Source organism: Ambystoma mexicanum, chromosome 2q (genome assembly GCF_040938575.1).
Source record: "Ambystoma mexicanum isolate Mex_15411 chromosome 2q, UKY_AmexF1_1, whole genome shotgun sequence".
In the NCBI taxonomy this organism is placed as follows: Eukaryota; Metazoa; Chordata; class Amphibia; order Caudata; family Ambystomatidae; genus Ambystoma; species Ambystoma mexicanum.
In genome coordinates this window covers 336,897,233-336,921,519 of record NC_090924.1, presented here as the reverse complement: position 1 = coordinate 336,921,519, position 24,287 = coordinate 336,897,233, and the positions used below count along the sequence as shown (strand labels likewise).

General features: G+C 45.8%; 1 protein-coding gene across 6 annotated transcripts in view; it reads left to right on the top strand.

Annotated features, from left to right (window-relative positions):
* Window positions 1–24,287, top strand: part of CASKIN1 (CASK interacting protein 1) — a 1,401,469-nt gene that overhangs the window by 1,024,311 nt on the left and 352,871 nt on the right. For 5 of the 6 annotated variants that reach the window (XM_069647339.1, XM_069647342.1, XM_069647340.1 and 2 more), the window contains one exon: window positions 16,214–16,321. The exons of the other annotated variant lie outside the window; for it this stretch is intronic. In XM_069647339.1, the coding sequence (XP_069503440.1) occupies window positions 16,214–16,321 (108 nt within the window). The remainder of the gene's footprint in view (window positions 1–16,213; window positions 16,322–24,287) is intronic. 6 annotated transcript variants of the gene reach the window in all.

Here is a 24,287-nt window from a genome sequence, read left to right as displayed (position 1 = left end):
CTAGGGGCCCCACAGATAATATCGCAATATGCGGACGATACCTTAATATACCTAAAGCACCCAGAAGAAAACATAGGTCCCATACTTGCAGAAGTCAATACATTTACCATGCACTCAGGATATAGGGTCAACACATTAAAGTCAGAATTGTTCCCGTTAACTAACAAGACTACAAAGTCTAAACAAATGTACGGGATGAAGTGGGCTGAGGGGACGGTGAAGTATTTGGGAGTCATGTTTGCAAGGTCACAGAAAACTCTGTATGAAAAGAACACTTTGACTACCTCAATAAACTTGAGAACAAACCCAATCTATGGGGCAAGTTCCCATTATCATTAATAGGACACATAGCCATATTGAAAATGATAGTTGCTCCTAAACTCCTCTACTACTTTACTACTATTCCGATATGGCCGAGTAGACAGTTTTTGAGACCCTTTGGAAATTATCGGTGGGGTTTGTATGGGAAGGAGGAATGCGTGGGCGAAATGGGGCTCCCTTATGACACCATATGACAAGGGAGGACTGGCGGCTCCCGACTATGAGCTGTAATATCTGGCAGCCTACACCCAATATTCAGGCCTGTGGTACAGCCCCCACAACAAATACTCACATGTCAAGCTTGATAAACAATCGGCTGCACCGAGTGACATAAAGACCACCCTCATAAGCGAACACAAACTAGATCCCTGCCCCTCCGATCCATTACGCACCACGCCGGATGCATGAAGCCGAGTAATGACCAAATTGAAAATTACCAACCCATACAGTAAATACATCCCACTATGGCACAACCCGGACCTCCACCCCACAATGGACTTAGACATCCAGAATCCCTGGGACCTGAACCGTGAAATCAAACTGGGCGACCTCTTCCATGAGGGTAGGTTCATCACACTGATTGTATTGAAAAAAGATGTAACAACATGATGGAAAACTGTACAAGCGCAAGGTTATGTGATTTTATGTATTTAATATCCTGATAGGACCTGTATAATAACGTGCTGAACATGTTTTACAAAATGTATGGACCATTGTTTGCAACACTGCCATATGTTAAATAAAGTTAAAAAGTTTTTTTTTAAAGTTCCTCTTCTACGAAAAAACCTATTGCCAATTCCTTACAACTAAATACAAAATGAGTGTGGGATACTGGGATAAGGGTTCAATAAAGAAATAAGTGTTGACAAATAATAAGGATCTGATTGCCAGGGGTCTCCCTTCCTCACGTTTTCAGCACGGGACAAGGTGGGACCTTGGAGCACAGCACGCACTCAAGCCTTCTCAGCACAAGCTAACAGGTCTGTTTCCGCTCTCAGGTTCTTCGACGGTTAAGTCTCCTTTCAATAAAAGTCTATTGCCTTCGAGGTCTAGATGCATTCAACAAACACAAAGTTCTGTTTAACATATATTTTGGGTGACGGCTTCACCGCTGGGTCCCCTGCTTCCGGGCGTAGACCCTTCGCCAAATCATATTGAACCAATCGTTTAGACAGTTCCTTTTCAATGCATTTTGGGTGATAACTTTTCAACCCAGATCTCCCTCTTTCGGACTTGGACCAGTTTTGACGTTTGCCTCCCTCCTGGCTCACTGTGGCTTTTCTTGCATTCACAGGTTTCAATGTCTTTTTAAACAATTAATCGGGCCTTCCCCTTGGTTGTCGGCTTTCCTCTGCCAGATTCGCTCTCACAACCTTTTACCAAACAGTTTACTATGGGACCTTGGCCTTAACCCCTTCTCATTAGCATCCCTCCACCGGGATCACTCTTTCCAAGTTTACCATGTAGGATTTCCCCTTCTCTACAATCATCTGTCGGTCAAAGACTTTCAACGGTACAGAGGATTTTACCTATTTTTGCCTCTTCCCATGGCCTTCTGGTTATGGTAGTCTCTGCCTTCAGGTAATCGTCCAGAATCTTCTGCGTGAGCACCCACGTGGTGCTGGGCGCCTCTGTAGCAGGCTTTCCCCTAATTTTCTCAAAAGTTCCTTTAACCTTTCCAAAGTTCAAATTATCGGTCTGCTACTTTTCCTTCAACACAGCCCGGTTTCTTATCGACTCCCCCTCGACTCACCGGCTGTGATGAACTGTGGTTTTTGTTTCTCCTTTGAGTCAGGGTTGGTACCACAGAAACCAGCGTCTCTCCCTGGCTTGGCTATCAAGGGAGGAAGGTCTTGTGTACCATCGACATCTGCTGCAACACACGCTTGCCTTTGTTCTCGGTTTTATGCTTCTGTCTGCAGAGGTTTAACGGGCCTTGATAGGAAAGGGCAAGGTTACTTCTCCCCTTGTCACCCTCTCGGTATTCGCAGTCTTTCGCCGCCTTTTATCCCTGTGGGGAAGGGAAAGGGATGTCAGGTGTGTGTGATTCTGGTCAATTGCCTGACTTTGCCTGACCCTTGTATTGGGACATGTCAGGTAAACGACTATAGAATCAGTCTGTTGTCTTTCGTGTTGTGCGAAAGTGTTTGTGTCGGAAAAGGGGGGGGGAGCAGTGTTTTGGAATATTCTAGGTGGTTGGATGGGGAAAAAGTGTTGAAAGAAGGGGGATACTGCATCACACCCGTCGGTGTCCCACTCCTACTTCCAAAGGATCCCCCATCCAGGTGATCCTCTCTCACTGGTCCATCCCCAGGAAGTGGATCCAATAGCGATGGTCGTGTCTTGGCCACCTGGATGACAGATCCCCAGGGACCAGCTAGGGGGACACCTTCCGGTTTCTCACAGTGCACAGCATGTAAGTATTTTGTCATGTGTTGCAACACTGTTCTTGATGGCAAGCCCCTCCCACCTGGTGCCTTCCTGCTTGCCGCTCTTTTTCACCACTTAGAAAGCCATGCCCACCTCGTGCCTTCCTGCTTGCCGCTCTGTTTCCCTACTTAAGGAGCCCTCCAGCTTCTTTTCCTTTGCAGATGGGGAGCAGGTGCAAGTGGATCTAGGTCCCCTGGCCTAAGCCCCGCCCACCTGGTGCTTTCCTGCCTGCCACTCTTATTCACCACTTAGCAAGCCCCGCCCACCTGGTGCCTTCCTGCTTCCCGCTCTTTTTCACCACTTAGCAAGCCACGCCCACCTGGTGCCTTCCTGCCTGCCGCTTTTTCCCCACTTAGCAAGCCCCGCCCACCTGGTGCCTTCCTGCTTGCCGCTCTTTTTCACCAATTAGCAAGCCCCGCCCACCTGGTGCCTTCCTGCTTCCCGCTCTTTTTCACCACTTAGTAAGCCCCGCCCACCTGGTGCCTTCCTGCTTCCCACTCTTTTTCACCACTTAACAAGCCATGCCCACCTGGTGCCTTCCTGTTTGCCGCTCTGTTTCCCTACTTAAGGAGCCCTCCAGCTTCTTTTCCTTTGCAGATGGGGAGCAGGTGCAAGTGGATCTAGGTCACCTGGCCTAAGCCCAGCCCACCTGGTACCTTCCTGCCTGCTGCTCTTTTTCACCACTTAGCAAGCCCCACCCACCTGGTGCCTTCCTTCACCATCACTGTCTTGTGGCCAATGCTGGATTTGACTTTTATGGACTTCATTCATTCACGATGCGTCACTCTTTCTCAACTCTCATGCTGGACTTCCTTTGCATCTTGTACTCATGGTGGCCCTGAATCATGCTGTTCCCATCTTCATCTTGTATTCTGGCTTGCAACATTATGTGTTACTAATGACTTCTGCAATTGTATTCGCTCTCCACTCTTGCTTCTCCACTCTTTTTGACTGCTTACTCTCTTTTTTCTCCTCCTTTCCCTTCTCCCTTTTCCTATCTCCTCCCCTTACTTTCTTCTATGCACTTACTCTATCAGAATTGTCCCTGGATCTAATATGATAGCAACTTCGTTTGTTTCCTGCGCCCTCCCATTACTGTTTTTTTTCCTCCCCAACACGCCTCCAGCACTATCTGAAATGTCGTCAGGCCTAGTATGATAGTCACTTGTTTTGTTCCTCCCCTCCCTTTCTGCACCCCTCTCCCTCACCTTTTGTTTTTCTCCAGCTCTACCAGAAATGTCGTCAGGCCTAGTACGGTAGTCGCCTGTCTGTTTCCATTTCCTTCCCACTCTCCCCCTCCCTTCCTTATCTATGTCTTAGCTCTTGCACTATCTGAAATGTCGTCAGGCCGAGTACGATAGTTAATTTCACATCCTTACTGTTCATGGCCTGTAAGAATGTGGTTGTATTTTCCCTTGTTCCCTCCCTTGCCTTGAAGCGCTTCGAAACACATTGTTTATAGGCGCTATATGAATAAACGATCATATCATATCATATCATGGGGAACCCTCTTGAGGCCAAGGCATGGACATTTTGTCAGCCGTGCCTCTTACCCATTCAGCATGATATTTCCTAATCTTAGGTGTATACCTTGGTAATGGCTTGGACAAATGTAAAAGAGGAGTGTCCCCCACGATGACATGTCATTTTGAACTATCAATACTTACTGGTCCTTTTATTCTGCTATTACTTTTATTACTTATATAACAGCAATCAATTTGGGCAAGCACCATCAATCGCCACCCATTTCCCAAAAACAATTCTTCAACCAATTTTCAAGCCTACACAATTATATTCTCTTTTCTCTTTTATTATAGTTCTATCGATTCTCGCTATCCTGATGTTTCATTAATTATTATTGACAATTTTAAGAATCTTATTTTGCTCTATTTCTTTCCTTAACTGTTATCCTCCTATGATTGATTGACTGGCATCAATCACTTATTTTTAAGGTCTGAAAAATAGCTAGATTATTACTATTGTTCTATGTTTCTAGTCAAATAAATCAACTTTTTACACTATCATATTTATACACCAAACAAATGTGCACAACCATTTCTACAATCGTCTTTTTTTACTTTCTCTAGTAAATGTATCTCATCTGCGTTTTACCCCATTTGGAGTGTGTAACGCATTCTTCATATCAGCCTTGCCTCAGGAATCTCTAAAAATACACCACTTGGAGTGTAATGCATTACCTTCTATCTCCGTAAGAACAGGAATCAAGGTAATCCCTCCCCTTTTATTTGGCACTTTTGATGTTCTACTTGCATTCATTGCTCAGTTTGAGCCCTTCGGTATTGACTCTTCCCCAATCGACCAGTTCACCTTAAGTCTGTGGGGTGCTCGTGAGGACTGGACAGGTATGCACCTGCCGACCATCTCGTTTTACACAGGTGTTTGCTCCTGTCTCCACAGGAAAATCTGCATTCTTCTAGTTAGTGGTGGAAGACGTCAAAAATCTGAGTCTGGATCTGAAACATCCTCTGCTACCAAAATGTGCAGTAGCACCTGGAGCATTTCGTAGTGCCGAATGGGGTTACCAAATAAATTATATCAGGCCCAAATAACAAGACAGACTCAAAGAATATGGCAAAATATTACTTTATTATCACTTCAATAAATCAGGGAAACCTGACAAACAAACAGATTGTAGATCACACACTCTCATCGCATTTCAGTTACACAAAAGGCTTTATACCTCGATGTATGTCAGCTATGACATCATACTACCCAAGGCTCCTGCGTTTCCCCTACTCTGTATAACATCTTCACAAAGCCCCTTTTCAATGATCTAGGTGGTCTAGGTATCACCTACACTAACTATGCTGATGATACACAGATCCTCATCCAGTTGACGGGAGATTATGACAAGGATTTGGCCTTTGTAAACAGAATCTACCTCATCATCCACGCATGGATGGCCTTGCACGGCTATGCCTGAATGATGACAAAACAGAACTCCTTATCCTAGGTACACCATCCAACATCAAAAAACTAGGCCCTAACTACACCTCATTTGCAATTGACAACAGCATTATTACTGTGGCCAAGGTAGTCAAAACACTTGGCTTCCACGTAGATTCTACGCTCTCCTTTGGCAAACAAGTTAATACTTTGGCCTCAGCCACCGCCTACACTTGTAAGCTAATCAGAGCAGCCAACCCCTTCCTCTCGCCCAACAACTGTAACATCCTGGCGCGAGCACTAATCCTATCTAAATTGGATTACTGCAACGCCCTATATATTGGCAGCAATAAACATATAATCTCTAAAATTCAGACTCTCCAAAACAATGCTTTGAGAGCTGCCCTAAATCTCCCCAAAAAGGCCCATACATCAGACCTTAGGAGATCAGTCAACTGGCTATCCACTATAGACAAAATTCTCCTCAAAACTGCATCCCTGACACACAAATGACTTAACCACGCAGCCCCTCAATATCTTTCAGACAGATTCAATAGACAAACAGCCTCTCACCCACTAAGAAAGGTCAACTCCAACCTCCTACTAGTACCCAGATTTAGGCTTACCAAATCTGGTGGGAGTAGCTTCCCTGTCAAAGCAGCCCAATACTGGAATTTCCTTCCCCCTGCATTAAGGGAAGACCTACCATACCTTCAATACCGAGCTAGCCTGATCCACAGGCTAAAAGAACAGAACATATGACCAGACTCTATAAGTATCCATCCTACACCCACTGTACATATGAGACTATACGGCTTTACCGTATTTATGTATGTCCTACAGATCAATGCCACACTCTGTATACCCTGTATACTTCTGCCCGCCTATTGCGACATCTATACAGCACTGTAACCACAGCTGTACCCACTTGTAAATGCCTCAATATAATTATGTATGTCACACAGATCTATGCCTTACCCTGTACACTCTCTACTTGCCTTGTCATTGCGTCATCTATACAGCACTGTAACCACAGATGTAACTATCTCTGTACATTTGTAACCTAAGCTTAACAACCCTCTGATGCCTTTGCTCCCGAATACCTTTGGGTCTGGTGTGCAATATAAATAATAAAACAAACAAACAAACAAACTATGTGGCAAACAGTAAAATCTTATCCGGTGGAGGGATTGGTTAAGAGAACATATACATCTATGATTCATATAAGGGTTGGTATCATCATTGGATGCCCCTTAATCTGGTAGGCACGCCTTAAACACCCTCCAACTACGTGAAATACAGATAATAGCATAACAACAGCAGTGGATAGGCTTCTGCAACAATGTGTATGCCATCATTACATGGGCCCTCCTGATTGGTTGGCACTTTCTTCCAACCTTAGACACTCGGCTTGTTAGCAGCACGTAAGCAACGAAACCCAGGTTTAGTTTAGTTTATTACTTGTATTGCGCACCAAACCCACAGGTAGTCGGGCGCATCACATAAGTTTACTCACAGCTTAGTTGTACATGGAAAGATATTACAGTAACAAAGTTGTTATATGTAGTCAAAAGCATAATTATAGTTAACACTTTTACAGTTTTTTACAATTTACATGATAATAGCGCAGGGAAAATATATACAGTATATACAAAATGAATTTATGCAAAATCTTTACGAGCGGCATACCGAGTGAGGTCCGAAGTAGAGGAGGGTAAGTTCTAGGTGAAGAGGGCAAACGCCATCAGAATCTTTGAACATTTTTATAAGGCTGTGGCGAAATTTTGTGTAGGATGGTTCTACTCCGAGTGGGGTAGGGAGTGAATGCCTCAGGTGCAAGGGAACATCAGACAACTGCCTTTCTAAGATAATTAGCCTACCATCTCTCATCAGTTAGGCCCTAAATCAAGGCTTCTTCTTGTAGTTGACCATGCTGGCCGTTTTCTTCCTCTAAACTTTAAAGGGAGTCAAGGTAGATTGCTATCTTCATCTGGAGCTTTATGAATAGGCCTTGTTTTCTGGTCTTACACCACTTGTGAAGAGACCTTGATTTTGTCCATTCTGTCCTTCTATTTAATGCTTTTTGATTCAATTATATTGGGTGCTATTACTCCTCTTTGCCTCAGGAGACTTGGTTGCTCCATCCTGCATAATGCTTTCTGCATCTTTGATTGTTTAATAATTGGCACTCATAGTTATTCACTCATTTACTTAATCTGAGAGAAATATGTCTTATGTACAGAGCTTATCCTCTTCGACTCCATTTATTCCTTGCAGTTGCTTCTTGCTGTGGCATTCTTGATCCTGAGGGATGCAAATACCCTTTTTTGCATAAAGCTGCATTCCAGCGCCTGTCAGCTCTGCAGCCTTGGTCTCTCCCCTCGAGATTTCCTGGTTACTATTGTACGATGCCAACGTCCATTTTCTCAACATGGCTGCTTTACTTGCGTTATATTTCCTACATTAGCAAGTTTCTATGTAATCTCATCTACCTTGCATTTCTGAGTATATACATCTACTGCATCTCTTGTTACTTATCTTCTAAGTGTATATGGTTTTCTTCATATTCGCATATATGTTTAATTCGCTGTTTTATTTACATTCTTCAATCTTTTGACATCCATACATCAGGTTTAGTGCATCTATGTATCTTCCTTCTTCATGACGTCACGTCTCTTCTGTCCGACTTTACTTGTAGTTCTTCTATATCCAGTGGGGTCTGCAGGCTCATGTCTACGCCTCAGTTCGAGGGTACATGCAATACCATTGTCTAAGTGCATAACGTCTCTAATATCTTCGATGTGGTATTGGGATGATACCAGGTGTCATGCACAGTATTCGCTTGTTGATCTTACAATATGATGGAGGTGAGGGGGTGGCTCTATAGAAGATGTGTACATCTGCCTCTCTACAACATACATAAAAACTGTAACTGCTGTGAAACTATGAATTCTTGCTCGTCTATTAGCATCCTGATGATATTATATGATAATATGTGACATATGTCATATCATTTATAACACGCCTGTACACAAGTGTTACATGGCGAGACAAGACAAGGGAGGGAAGACAGAGGCAGGACAATACAAACTATCATACTAGGCCTTGTGTCATTCAGATCATAGGAGTGTGAGAATGAGAAGTGCAAGGGGAAAGGGAGGGGGGAAGTGCAAAGGAGAGGGGAGGGGAAAACAGAGCAACAATGCTCTGAATAAGTGCAGCCAGGGCAGCACGGCTCTGGTTAGTGCAAGGAAAACAAGGGACTGTAGGGTTACAGTTACAAACCCTAAGTGTGTGGTAGGCCCAGAGGCAGTGCAAGGGTGATTGATCAAGAAAGAGCCTGGTACCCAGTGAGACTCTGAGGGGAGCCAAGCAACAAGTCGGTACAGCAAACAGGTAGATCAGGTATGTCAGCAGGGAAAGGAGAGAGAGAAAGCAGAGAAGAGGAAGGTTTTGAGCTGCTTCTGGAACTTCAGGTGGTCTGGCTCAAGTTTGAGAGGGGCAGGGAAGCCATTCCAGAGGGAGGTACCAGCAGAGGAGAGACATCTACCCTCCACTCTCTGCCTGGAGCAGCGTCTGACCCTTAGAGAGTTGGAGGTAGCTCAGCAAAGGGCTCGAGAAGAAAGGTATTTTAGAAGAGAGCATTGGATTTAGTGTGAGCCCCGGCCCCAGAAAGCCTTGTGGACAATGCAAAGGGTCTTGAACTTGATCCTTGCAGCCACCGGGAGTGAGTGGAGAGATTTCAGAGCCAGAGAAATACGGTCCCTGGGCTTGAGGCCAAGGATCTGTTTTGCAGTCCTATTCTAGATTAGTTGCAGAGGGCGGAGAGTAGAGGAAGGCAGATTGAGAAAGAGGTTGTTACAGTAGTCCAGCCTAGAGGGAACCAGGGCTCTGGAGACAGTGAGCTTCTGAGGGAAAGTGAGAAAGGGAAGAGTCCCTTTGAGGAGGTGCGGCTAGTAGTGGGACTTCTTGGCGACGTCCGAGATGTGAGGAGAGAAAGACAGAGTGGAGTCAGAGATGCCACCAAGGTTTTGTGCCTCGCAAAAAGGCGAAGGAAGAGGGCCCAAGGCGGGCAGCCAGAATGAGAGAGGGAATGCGGGGGCAGGGGTCCCAATGAGAAGGCTCTCCGTCTTACTGGCATTAAGGCAGAGATCATTGGAGACGCACCAATCCTAAATCGCGGATAGACAATCAAGAATGAGCGAGAGAGGAGGCTAAGAGGAGCCTGATAGAAAGCTGAGTATCATCCGCATAACACTGAAAGTTAGAGGAGAAGGTAGAGATCAGGTGGACCAAAGGGGCCAAGTAGAGGTTTAAAAACCAGGGTGAGAGGATAGAGCCCTGGGGAACGCCACAGGTAGAGAGAGAGGTGGCAGTGAGAAAGGGACAAAGTTGGAACTGGGAGGGACGGTCCAAGAGGGAGGAGGTCAGCCACTCCAGGGCCTGATCCATGATGCCCAGGTTCTCACACAGTCCATTGATCCGGATGGCGTGGTTGACCAAAGCTGATGAAGGGCAAAGGAGGATGAGGTCATAAGGAATGCTGGAATCAAGAGTAAATCTTCACGGGTGTTCATGAGAGCAGTTTCCGTGCCTCTGGCAGCTCTCAAGCCACACTGATAGTTATGGAGACAACCAACAGATTCAGTGTGGCGAGTAAGCTGGTCAGATTTTCCAAGAGTTTGCCCAGGAAAGGGGTGATGGCGATTGGGCGATAGCTTGCTGGGCAGGTAGGATCGGCAGACGGCTTCTTGGCGAGGGGGTTCACAAGGGACTGCTTAAGAGGCGAGAGTAAAGTTCCAATGGTGAAAGAGTGATTACAGAAATCGGCCAAGGCTGGAGCGAGTGTCTCAATATGGTCCTTGATGGTTCTTGAGGAGCAGTGGAGCACCTGTTTGGACAACACTTTCATAGATCCGACTTGTCTAGAAACCTTGTCAGGTGTTGTAAGAGAGAAAGAGGAGAAAGGAGGAGGAGAGGCAGAGATGGCCAAAGGGGGGCCCGGTGGGCAAAGGGGAAGGATTCACAATCTTCCTTAAAGCTGAACGCAACAAATTGCAAGGACTTTGTTTGTGGCAGGTCTCCAACTCTATTGCGGAGAAGGTGGTGGTGGGCCACTGTGTGGCCCTGTGTCTTGGTGCATAAAATGGCACATCTACTCCATGCCGACGAAAAGCACACTGGGTCCCTCTAATGTCGTGGCCAAAATTGGAGCTTCTCAGGCATAGCGGTTTGGGCCGCAGCACATACCCATTGCCAGTGAGTAATGGTCCCGGAACACCCGGTGGCTCGCCGGGACCCACAGTTTCAAATTCAACTGCAGCAGCTCCACAGCAGCCACAATGGTAGAAAACCATCTCAGTGCTCTGTTCTTCCAGCAGTCTGGAACCGTCCGCCATGGCTCCCCAGCATCCGAAACGGTAGAAAAACCATCTCATGAATATGAGACGAGAGACACAAAACCCCTCTGCAATAGAGCTCTCTTCCAGAGGAGCTCTGTCACGCTGACAGCCTCCCAATGTCACCAACGAGTCCAGGCGGGACCACTCCTGTCACAACGGGGCCAGCGTGGAACCCAACGCAGGCCGCCCACCTCTCTGTGTGCCCAGTGATTTGTCCGTCCTTGCACTCAGCCCTGATGTACTGGCGGCGCCGTGTTACGACTCACTGCACCACTGAGCCCCCAGTTGCCGCTCTTCATGGACAATGGTGATAGTGTCTTGGGCAACCGGGCCTCGCCTTACGGTCTCCACAGCTCCACAGGGACTCCCTGGGGCCAACAGAGGAGATCTCTGCCACTGCACCGCTCACACAGCACGCAGCTCTGCTTTGCCGCAGGTGATGGGATGCTCCCGTGTTTCTTCCTCGTGTCAGACTCCAACGCAACACCGGAGCACACAGTCAGTCGTGTATCTTCCTTTCTGCCGGTGAAATTTCACTCAAATGTTCACTAAGTGTGCCACGCCCTTTCATACACCAATTTCTGTAATTATGGTGTCAGCAGTTCCATATAGCGGGACGTCTGGAGAATTTGATGAGTGGCTTCCGAAGAGGCTTAATAGCAGGCAGCCATTTTGAGCAGACTCCTCCTCCTTATTACCATACGTAATCACGTAATCATACTCATAGTGCATAGTGTGCTAGTCTGGCGAGAGTGTGTGTCTAGGTTGAAATGGCAATGTGACAGGATGCGCTTCACTGAATCTTAAACTTTCAATGTTGTCAAAAGACCATCTTTTGGCCATAAAGTATCACATGGTTCCTTTTGATTGTGTATGTATTTCCTTTCATATGACTGTGGTGCTTCGCGCATATTAACACCTATCGCCCCATGCCTAGATGTGTCAATAAAAATAATCTGTTGAAAATGTATTTCTGAAGTGTCTTAATAATAGTTGCAAGTTTTACCCAGCTCAGCAGGAAGACCGATGCCATGGGCCGCACTTATTCAGGTTTTTAATTTCTATAGATTACACCCAGACCTCTGAAACGGCGCCTCGTCTCTTTTCATCGCTACCTATATGACATCACTCCCTCACATATGGGCTCAAATGATGTCATGTGAGGCATTAACAGGACTGACCAATGGGAGAGGAGGGAAGACAATGTAAGCCGTGGGGATGCTAAAGTGTTATCTTTGTTCAATAGCAAATCTGAAAGAAAGTGACACTTCATTCACAGATAAAATCCGGTTTCCTTTGATATTTAAATTGTTACCCCCATCGCATGATGCTTACTGAGAATGGACACCTTAATGAAACCGTGGCTGTCATTGCTCGTGGCATTAGCATGCAGTGACCGACCAGTTGTGAGATGATACCATGAGCAGAGAACACACGGCTTGAATGAATAAGTCCAACATCACCAGACAGTCAGATGGGTAGGAGCTGTGGAAAGAACTATTGGCAATGATGTTCCATGTAGATGGAGCAAGTCGTGTCTAGTCTGGAAGCATTCCAACTGTGCGCACTTTAATTGGGGTGTCTGCTTTTGATGGTGGCTAGCAGTGTTAAAAGGGTTTTACCTAGTCAGACAGCCCAAGTTTGCTTCAATCTAATGATGCCATCCTAGGTGGTGAAAAAACATACCCAAAGATGATTTTGACACTCTATCTTCCAGAATTGGGTTTCAATGGAATACGACTCTTTGAAAAATCACAGCATTACATCCAAATCCCCTACATGTTTAAGGGTGCTCCAAATCACCATGTAGTAGACACCAGTACTCAGGTAGGTACATTATTTCAGGACAGCATGGATTTTTCTAAATTAAATAACTACCATTCTATGAATCTGATTCTTTGTCCAACCAGCCTTCTTAAAAGGGTATTATATTAGTTCATTCAGAAGTACTAACAAGTGGGTGATTCTGAAAGGCCAGCACCAGTCTGGCACAACTACCCTTTGTGTCAGTCCACCTCTCTTGGCAAAGTGGAAATGGCATGACTTGTGAGGAAATGTGTTGTAGGACAGGGTGTGGCCCCTTGGAGGATGTGTGGGTGACTGGAGTGAGCATGGGCTGTGGGTAGAGACGTGCTCTGAGATGAAGTATGCGCCGTGGAAGCAGCTAAGATCCGTGGGGGGTGTCAACTGCGAAACATTGATCTACGAGAGGAGATATTGCCTATATGAGGAGACACCTATGTTAGATGTGTGGTCTGTAGCTGCTGTGGATAAGGGAGGAGTTGGATCTATTGAAGACGTGTGTAAGACAGGATGTGTAGCCTTTTGGAGAAAGCTTTGCTTAGACATGCTTTAAAGTAGGAAGAGCCATGGCCTATGGGAAGTCGTGGGATTTCTTAAAGGTGATATATTCTGTAGCTAAAGTTGTAGGTCTACGTAAAGAGATATTGGGCCTCATTACGACCCAGGCGCTAAGTTGTTAATGGCGCCGTAAAAGGCTGCGGCGCCGTTAACCATTTAGCGCCTTACTACGAGGTCCCTTTGCGGGATCCGACCTGAACAGCTGGTCTGGACCAGCCGTTAAAGTAGGGACCCGCAAAGGGACCTCACAGGCAATTACGGTACTGCAATTTGTGGTACCGTAATTGCCGCCTTCCCCATTCCCATCGAGCCCTATGGGGCAAAAATGGGAATGGGGAAGGGTCATGGTGAAATGGGGAAATACCGCCCTGCCAACCTTGGAATGGGGCGGTATTTCCCCATTTCACCATGGCGGACTCGTTACAACACCGGCACCAACCATTGAGCTAATAGCGCCATGGTTTAGCGCCGGTGTTGTAATGAGGGCCATAGTCTAGAGAAGGAGACAGTGCCCGTTGTAAGAGGCAAAATGTGTGATGAAAGGGGGTTTGTGGCTGGGGCGGGGAGTATTGTTTGAAAAGATGGCTTAGGAAGATGGGTTGGATTTAGGAGGTGTTGTGGTCTAGGGAGCAGTTGTATGTCAGAGGAGTGCAGTATGTTTATCTATAGGTAACATATAAAACACTCCAACCTGGATGCACCCGCGTGCACTGCACTGAAGGCAAGACAATGGGGGTCATTACGAGTTGGACGGTAAGGGTTAACGGTCACCAGTAATGATGCCGGTGCCGGTAAACCCTTACCGCCCTATTCCGAGGTCCCTTAGCGGGTCCCAGCAGGAACGGCCCGTTATTAGCGCCTTCCCCATTCCTATTGAGCCCTACTGGGGGCTCAAATGGGAATGGTCAACTGAATGGGGACTTACCGGGTCCGCATAGGTCGGAATGGGCCGGTAAATCCCCATTCAGCCAGGCCGGACCCGGGTTTGGAGGCAGCCATGGTGCTAATATCGCCATGGCTGCCTCCAAACTCGTAATGACCCCCAATGTTAGCTTGGTGTACTACTGAAAAGCTTGTCCATGGGGAGGTGTAGTCTATGGAAGGGGGCATGTCCTACAGGGAAAAGTGTACTTTATGGAGGGTGTGTACTGCATGAAGAAGGAATGGTCCTTGGGAGATGTTCTCTGCAGGTCCATGGGGGTCATTACGAGGTTGGAGGTAGCTATGGTGCTATTGGCACCATGGCTACCCCCTTACTGCATTCCGAGTCCCCGAAATAGGGACTTACCGGGTCATTCCAACCTTGGAGGACCCGGTAAGTCCCCATTCCGGGAACCATTCCCCATTCCCATTCGAGCCCCCATAGGGCTCAATGGGAATGGGGATGGAGCTAATAACGGTACCGCAACTTGCTGTACCGTTATTAGCTCTGAAGTCCCTTAACGGGTCCCTTCCATAACGCCTGGTAAAACCAGGTATTAAGGGAGGGACCCGCTAAGGGACCTCGGTATAGGGTGGTATGGGATTACCGGCACCGGTGTCCTTACCGGTGCCGGTAATCCCTTACCACCTACCTTGTAATGACCCCCCATGTGTAGTTGTGAGATCTTGGCTGGAAGGACACAAAAGAAGTTAGAATAGTGCTACCACATAACTTTTCCGTATATAGTTCAGGAAACTCTTAGTCATTTTCCTTAATTCCTGGTATTTCCAGAGAGACCCTTCCCTCTACTGTAGATCATAATGCAGGCATCGATCTGTCACTGGGTGAAAGGTTCTCTCCAGTGGCATGAGGACTCTCTAGTAAAAGTGATAGTCCACAGAAAGCACTGCTTCTGGGCCTCCATAAATATTCTAGAAGAGAAGGAAAGTGTTAGGAAGGTACACATTTGGCTGCTTCTCTGATCCACATCCTTCTGACATTTTGTCTTTCCTTTTTTATAGTACATACCCTTCTTGCTCTGCTTTGCCCCATTCCCCCTTGTTCCAGGATTGTTTGTAGTATTAGTCTTTGGAAAATGCCCTATCTCTTTTGTGGCTGCATGTAGAGTCTGCCCATACTGAATATGAGTCCTACCCCTTTCAATCGTTTACCTCCCCTTTCCATAGGATTGTCTGGTTTGTGGGTGGACTGCTAGGGGAGTTGGGGTTTCTTCTGCTTCTGACTTCGACTTGAAATGGGGCCATGTGATTAATGTCAGCTGTAGAGGACTGTGATCGGGGAGTGTTTTCGAGTAATTAATTATGTTTTCCTGTGCGTAAGTAGGGGGGTCCCTTGGTGGGGTTCCCTTCACTGACAGCTGATTCGTCCCCACTGGCAATACAATGGGCCACCTCCCTTGGTGAACTGTTCACTGTTGGTCCCCTTGGAGAGGACAGCTGTCACCCACTGGGCAATTTGTGACCTTCCGTTGGCCCTTCACCAGTAGAGTTCTCCATCCATCCATGACTGTCCCAAGTTGGTGCCTTTTCACAAGAGATAACACACAAAGCTCATCAGGCAGGATAACAGTCACCGTATGTGTTGGAGCAGTGATGCATGGAAAGAAATGTGGTCTGGGGTGGTGGTGTGCTCACCTGTGCTAGTAGGTGCTATCTTGGTCTATGGCACTGCCCCAGCTTTAATGGAAAAGGCATTACATTTAGAATCAGATATGTCCCTGTTCACCACTGAAACCCTGGGTAATCATGGACACATGACTCAGTCTTGTTGTGCCTCAGTCCGCTTTCCACAGGCGAAGCGATGTACAATAACCACATGCTGAGCTGGCCTCTCCTTCTTGTTGCTGCAGGTTCCAGAGGATCTGACTCCAGCCCCTCGCACCTGTCCTCATCGCCGGGATCTGCTACCACCATAGCCCCTGCCGAAGAGATCTGGGTTCTCCGGAAGCCACTGGCAGGTACAGCTGCGAACAAATAGCGTCCGGTGCTGGCAGTGTAGGGTGGGTGATCTGGTCCTCTCCACAGGTGTTGCCTACCATGACACAAATCTGTCTTAAAATCATCATTGGGTGCAGGTGAACTTGGGCTGTCTGCTAGAGTTGGGGGGATGTCATCTAATATTTGCTATTTTTGTTAAATATATGCTGGTGCGTTCAGAATTGAAGGGTTTGAAGGTTTTACAGCTACAGGTATTATCTTATACTGGTCATATGGTAGCAACCATCGTTGTACAGCACCTTCCTTATGGTACAAGAACTATCCTCTGATGCTGGTTATTGGTACATAGTTGTAAAGAATGATACCTCTTACAGTAAAATACATATCACCTCATGCTGGGTATACATTCTTTGTGGTATAACAGATCTCACCTCACACTTATTGAACGTTTTTAGGTGCCTTGAGAGATATATGCTATGGTACAAGCTCGCTGCCTTCTCACTCGCTATAAGCTTGTAGACATAGTGATGGACATCGCTTCTAGGCTAGGGGGCATCCCACTCTAGTTAAAATTTAGTTCAAATGTAAGAAGCGCTGCAAGTGATAACTCTTGAATGCATTAGAGAGGACAGTTCACGCTGGTTTTGAGTTGTGTCTTGTGTAGGAGATGCAGCCCCTTCTGCTGGTGATGTTGCTCGCTTGTGATCCTTTATAAGGGAGTCGTTCGTGTTGCAAGCGTGGTGTCTTCTCTGTAAATTGATCTATTCTTCCGATAGCCAGGCTGAGCCAATTCCTGTAACAATACTGCTTCAGTCAGAGTTGTTTCTTCAGCATGCGCACATGCATGCAACACAGTGCATCTCAGGGGTTGGGGTATAGTCCCAGCGTTAGGGCATGCCCCTTGGGTTCCTTATGCACTGGCAGAGGTGATGGGAAATAGACTGGGCCAAGGCTTCAGGGTGATTGACGCACTCATGGCGGCCAGGTGGAAAATATGTCCATGTGCTCATCGTGGCGCAGTGCAGGGAATGTGGTGTGAGGGGGGATGATGGCCTGCACGGCCTTGTGCTGCCTATGCAATTTACCTGTAACTACCTCCTATGACCTGTGCAGCCTTTTGCCGTTTATGCAATTTACCTGTAACTAACTTTCATAGGCACTTTCTGTAACAAGTGCCTAGATGCCGGAGGGCTTTGTGCGCTACAATAAATGCAAAAATAAATGAATAATAAATACAATGGATGAAAAGAAGACTTCATTTTGTCATCAGGGACCCTGCCTCTGAATTTCCACCCACTTAGACCAGGCAATAAAATACAGACAATACCTCCTCAGGAAAAGAAAGTCTTTGGGTTGGCGGGTGCCAATTGGAGTGGGTAACCCACTTCATGCCCGGGCAGGCTTCTTACTCCATTATACTGGTGAAGGGTGGTGATTATGGATGCGCATGTATATAAAACGGATGCAAGAGGTGCCATTTTAAATGATTGTGGTTGACTTAGATATCAACTAAAACAGTATTTAAAAAATAAGGCAAATCATATCAGAACACCTAGGTAAAGTAAAATCGATCCAGACTAGGTTTTCAAAAAGTCTTTCCCACCAAACTATCCTGAGTTCCTGTATTCAGGAAAGTTCATCTGTGCTGAACAAGGGAACTAGACGACTGGGTTTATTTTACTTTTAGCAAAAATTGGTTAGGGCACTACACAGCAGACTAAAAAGTCAACTAGAAAAACGTGGAATGTGTATCACTGTTGTGTTCTAAAGTGAGAACCGATTCAATGGACGAACTAAAGTGAACTGTAAATGGGGGAAACTCAGACTTGGAGAATGATGCCAGTAGAGTTTTGAAGAGTGCATACTAGGACCGATTGCTATTGTGCATTTATATTAATCACCTAAAACAGGGAATCAGTAGGTCTGTTGTAAACTACGACGATGGCGTAACTTATAAATATAGTAAATAATGTTTCAAGGCTATAACAGGTCAACATGTATATATTTCAAAATGGGTAGCAGATGCCTGTATTGAAGGAGGACGCAGGCGTATTAGTGGAAAATAAGCGAATTTATCGCAGGCACATGTAAAAGTGGTTGTTTTAGCCAGCAGACATAGTGTATTTGCTAGACCTCATTCACAATACTGGACCCACTTTTGTTTGAAGGTGTATTTGTTCTGGTGGAGACAAAGGTAGGTGATTCCACCGTACTGAGGCCTCATGTGAGAAGGGTCGTCTCCTGCACCCTGGAAATCTTCAAAAGACATTGTGCTCAAGATCCTCGAACTCAGCAGAGGTACTGTAGCTGTAAATGGGCTTGTAAACAAGGCCCATTGATTTGAACAGTACTCCCCGCTTCATCGGCAGCCAGAGCAAGGAGGCCACACTCAGGGTTATGGGCTTATAGCCTCGCCACAGTCCCACCTGGGGGAGATGAGGGCATTCACGGCTATGACCTTTTGAGAAAATGAGATCAACAGATGTTTAAGCTTCAGTAACTGGAAAAGGACAACTTTTGCAGCTGCTGAGACCTGAAAGATCCTCAAAAGATCTGAGTACATACGATTCCTCTCTGCCTTTGATGGCTCAGAGCATCAGCAAACGACTGAGGTGAAAACATGGAATTGTCTGCGGCCTTGACCAGCAAGACTTACTGTCTTATCAGGATTGATTTTTAAAGCGTTCCTGACAATCCTGTCCTTAGTGGTTACAAGACAAGGCGTTACTCTCTCAGCATATTCCATCCAACCAGTATCTGGGTCCATATGCATGTCCAGAATATAAACTCATCAATAGTGTATGCCACTTGCCCTGGTTATACGCTACCTGTTCCAGCAGGGGGCGCTCTCGCAGCAATCCAGTGAATTAACCAGTCATACTTCAAATCTCAAGTTCATTATGTCCATCCCAAAATCGGATATCTCTCAGCATTTTTGTACCCAGAGAGGGGGAAACCCCGCGACTTGGTTTCTCAGCGTTTGAGAGCCTAGTGAAATGAATAGGTGTGTGAGGTGTTTGGCGGGTGAGTGATATGATATGGCATTTATAATGCGCCTATACACAAATGTTTCAAGGCGCGACAAGGCAAGGGAGGGGGAACAGAGGGAAGACAGACAACGATCTTACTAGGCCAGGTGTAATTCAGATCGAGCAAGTGCAAAAGGAGTGGACTGATTTCAGGGCAGGTGACACCCGCCACAAGCGTGTGAGCTGAGAGGTCGGAAATCGTGATTGACAGACTTCCTGGGAAGCGCCTCTCAGGGTAGGCCATATGCACAGGAAGAATCCATGGCTCAGAGGTCTTGTATCCTACATCTCTGGGTTATGAAAGAAATGTACAGGAGCCAATTGAATCATTCCTCCAGGGAGTCTTGGAGGAGGCGCGAAAAGTCTGAGCCTTCTGCCATCATTTTTCATATGTGAACACGAGAACTGTGGGGCACGAGGGCCTTAACCTCTGCTTTCATGCTGTGAATATGCAGAAGACAGGCTGTTAAGTTTAAGAAGATGGATTCTGCACCCTCGCTGTGCACTGGGAGGATGAACATGTAATAGGAATGATGGGCTCAGTCTGCCTCTTTCCATTTCTATGCCGAGGGGACTGTTCTGATGCAGGGAAATTTCGGATTCTGGGGGAGCTAGCAGGACACATGAGCCTCATTCACATGCAGGGCTGGACTGGGAATCAAAAGTGGCCCTGGAAATGTTTTTCAAAGTGGCCCCATATTATCATAGACTGGAAGATTTAAAAGACATTCTTTATTCAACCCACTCAAAAGAGGACCACTGGGAAGTCTTGAGTTCCCTGTAGGCCAGTCCACCACTAATAGTGGGCACTTACTCTCTAAGTAAAAACGCTCAAACCTATAGAGGGCAGGGCATATCCTGAGCTCTTATTGCAAACTAGTCATATTGAGTGCGTAACAATATATACAAGTCAGAAGAAATGTCTGAAATAGGTGTTCCTGCCAATAGATCCTGACACGTCAGCGAGAGTCAATTGCATCCTAGGTTTCAGGGAATGATTAAAATGTGTCATTCGTGATCAAGCATTCTCTCTCTATTAATTGTTTTTACCCCCTCTGACTGCGGATAGGCCAGCGTTTGTGCTCTAAAAGCGGAATGAGTTGCCCGAACCTGCATAGCTTCGAGTCAGTGGGCTGTGTTCATCCTGATCTGACCATACACTGCACGCATTCAATGCACACTGCCTTTGCACTGCTACAGCCTCACTTTTTCCTACTGGAAAAAACCTACTGGGTTTCTGGATAATGAAGTGCAGTGATGACATGTCCTTGATATAGTATCATGCACGTTTAAAGTTCAAGTCCAAATATTACATTTATTTAAAATTTAAAAAAACAAACTAATTTCAAACAATATCAGCGTCATCGCAAAGCTACGAAACACATGAAACCATTTAATCCTTTTGAATTTTTTTTAAATGCCAACAATCATACCTACAAAATGTGTACAATACTTAAGCATTCATAAATATTTTTACACACTTCATTACATTTATAGCTCAATATTATTATAGCTTTATTTAGTGCTTAGGCCGGATTCTTCGTGCTTCTAAGCGCTGGTATCATCGCTGCTATTATTACTTAGTGTCATCTGCCTCTTCATGCTGAAGGCCTGAGCCTATTTCAGTATACCAAATTTGGCATGCATTGTGAGCACAGTTTACCCTGTTTTGGAGTCTTGAGGAACTACAGTCTTTTGAATACTTATTTTGGAATGGTAGGGCCAGTACTTAGATACTTACACTTAAATATTTGAGGAGGTGAGCAGGACTCCAATAGCATATGCATTGTACCCCAATAGAAGATTGGAAAGAGTAAGCTCAAATCGCAACATGCCATCTTGAGGAAGTCGTGATCTTTCACCGACAGTAAAAACGCTTTGCTTTCTGGAACCTTTAGTTTTGTTATTCCCATTACAAGTATAGGCCTACAAGACCTTGGATATGATGGCATTTAGGAAGGACAAACATGGTAAACAATGCTGTTGCTCATCACCAAATTTTTTTTTAACTGCATGCTGACGACAGGAAGACGAAATGCCTTACAAATAAATATATAATTTTGGTGAGCGTGAGATGCATGCAGCAACCAGTCCAGTCTAACGTTTGTTAAATGTTCACTCATACTGAACTGGACAATTCAGCAAGTAGTCAAAACACAGTTTAAAGCCTGGAAAAATTGAGAAACACCGACTGTAACAGAGACCTAACACATGAGAGCAATAAAGTGGATGGAGATACGGTGCTGATAGATAACTAGGGAAATAAATAGACAGATTAGATGGATGCAGACATTCAGAAAAATATATGGAGGCATATAACAGAGAAACTAAGGGAAAGGAAGGAGCAAACAGAGAAAGAGAGATGCACGTAGAAGGAATGAGAAGAGTGACAGACAGGAGATCCAGAAGCAGAAGAGAGAGCATTATATGGTTTTAATTAATGAGCAAGCAGGCAGTGCATGCAATGCATTACACGAATAACTGAGGTAAAGAGAAATGGAGACACACCTGCTGCAGGCACCCAGAGCTGCCTCTCGCAGCATGAGCCTTCATGAGACAGCCTGAGAGCTCTAACACGCAGCAGTCTCTGCAGAGTGCGGACCTGAAGCGGCCCCAGAACATCGGGCTCTCACTCTCTTAGAGATAAATACGCATGTAATTACGCCATTTAGGGGTTGTGTTATGGAAATGTTGCGTTTTGCTGCTATGCTGCTCATGTATCCTTGGTGTAAGGTGACAGGGGAGGTGTAGCATGTGTACATGTATTGTTTGTCACACGGCTCCTCCATAGAGTTTGGTAGCTCACATTACAGTTTCAACTATGTGTCACATTCCTGCTCCAGCTGCGGTTGCTTTGATGTTTAAAGTAGAATGTCAAGTGCTTTTAGGAATTCCCCCCACACATGGGGCAGTGCCCCGGTAACCTCATGTAGGGGTGTAACGGTATACAGGTATACCGTCATAGATACAGTGAACAGCTTAACTGAACTATAAAACTGTCACGTTGTTTATACCGGTATACCGTTTTAGGGCCTGCAGCTTTTAAGTGAACTTTTCAATCTGATTTGGAAAGGCTGCAGTAAGCAAGTGCTCCGCAGTCTGGATCTTGCACTGTGGGTTGTGGCGCCTGCGACCTTGTTTGGCAGACAAGAGCATAGGGAGAGTGAGGCCACATTAGTAAATGCAGCTTTGATGCTGTGACCGCTCTGTCTCTGTGATCAGTAGAGTCGGGTTAAAGATCAGCCGATTTGTAGTTTTCCCACCATTTTGAAAGATGGGGAACTACACATCTCAGAATTCAAAGGGGGGATTGAACTGGATGCCCCTGTGAAGCATGTCCACAAAAAAGTTATCTCTGTAGACTGTCTGAACATTAGGCCTATCAGTGCTTTGTGCTAGTATATAAACTGCCCCCCCACACCCCTCATTGTTCTCTGTGTAGATTTGCACATTGGCACTAGAGTTGTTGCTTCTCTTGATCCTTCACCTGCCTTCTGCATATGGCACTGGACTCAAGCAGGCAGGACAGATTCTACATTCAATTTGAAGTATCCAGAGCAAAGGGGGTGGGATATTTCTCAGGTCTATCCTCGATTTGTGACACCACCCATGAAAGCATCGCTCCATCTCAACTCACATGACCAGGGTCCTAATGCACTCAGAGCTGGGGAAAATGGTAATGATGTAGCTGTGGTGATGTGGTGGTCTAGGCCATATTTGTGCCAATGTGTATTTTAACTGTCATTTTCAAAATGTTTTTGTGCCACTATCTTTGAGAACGTAAATGAACATGTAGTGCAAGAATCAAGAAAGAAATCAACAGCGCCCACTGAACGCTTTCCTGTTAGGATTACATGGTCAGTGGTGACTCCAACATCAGACCTTTATAATACACCAGGCAGATGGTAAACAAGCTATAGTGATTTGATCAATATATAACCTTTCGCTGAGTGTGTGTTGGCTATGACATTTTGACAAAAGAAACACAATTACATGGTCTTTCAGACCTCACATGAGTGACTGTCCTCCCTTTAATGGGATAAAGCGTTATCAAAAGTGTTACAAACTTTTATGACTGATCGCAGCGAGGGGTCATGATGCCCATGCCAAGTGGTTCCAAAATAATGCAGGTCGAGCCCGATTTTCAAAGCGATGACCTGTGACTGAGCAGCAAGCTCATTGCTCAAAATGTGCATTATAACACTTCCACTAGTCACTCTTTTATTCAAGGCGATCAACGAGTGAGCGCCATGAAAGACCAAATCTGCAGCCGCCTTAGATTCCTGGAGGATCGGCTAAAAATGTGCAGAGACAATTTATGACCTTTAAGAAAGTATTTGTTAAGATAAGTTAACTCCAACTGCTATACCGTGATAACCATGATATACCGTAATTTGACAGGAAGGTTATAATATCGCCATAAAACCAATACCGTGACACCCCTAACCTCATGCAGCCCTTCGTGCACAATGGACAGCGAGTATGAAGGACCAGGCACCACACCGTAGAGAATGCCCGGGAATTTGTGGGGATTAAGGGTGGGCAGTCTGGGCCGTTGAGGCTGGGCTGGGAACACTAGACTGAACATGCACAAGTCAACACAAATATACATATAGCAATCGTCAGTGGACATTATTTGCATATTTCTTTTTCACTCTGAAGAACACCCAGGGCTGGATCAGTGGCACTCGGCTCCTGGCCGTGATGTACATGGTGTGTTTACACTGAGCAAGGCCCTCTTTTTATCAATAATTTGCTATTGTAGCACATTTCTGCGTTTTGCAGCAACAGGGCTGGTGGAAGGCATTTTACTGTTCCCACTCCCATCACACTGGCAATAAAGTCAGCATGGATTTCAAGGCTGCAGTCTTCTTATACCTTGCTACCCCAGAACTGACACTGCGCATGTGAACACCCAAGGAGGTTCCTGCCTTACACAGAGGAGAGTTTACGCGAC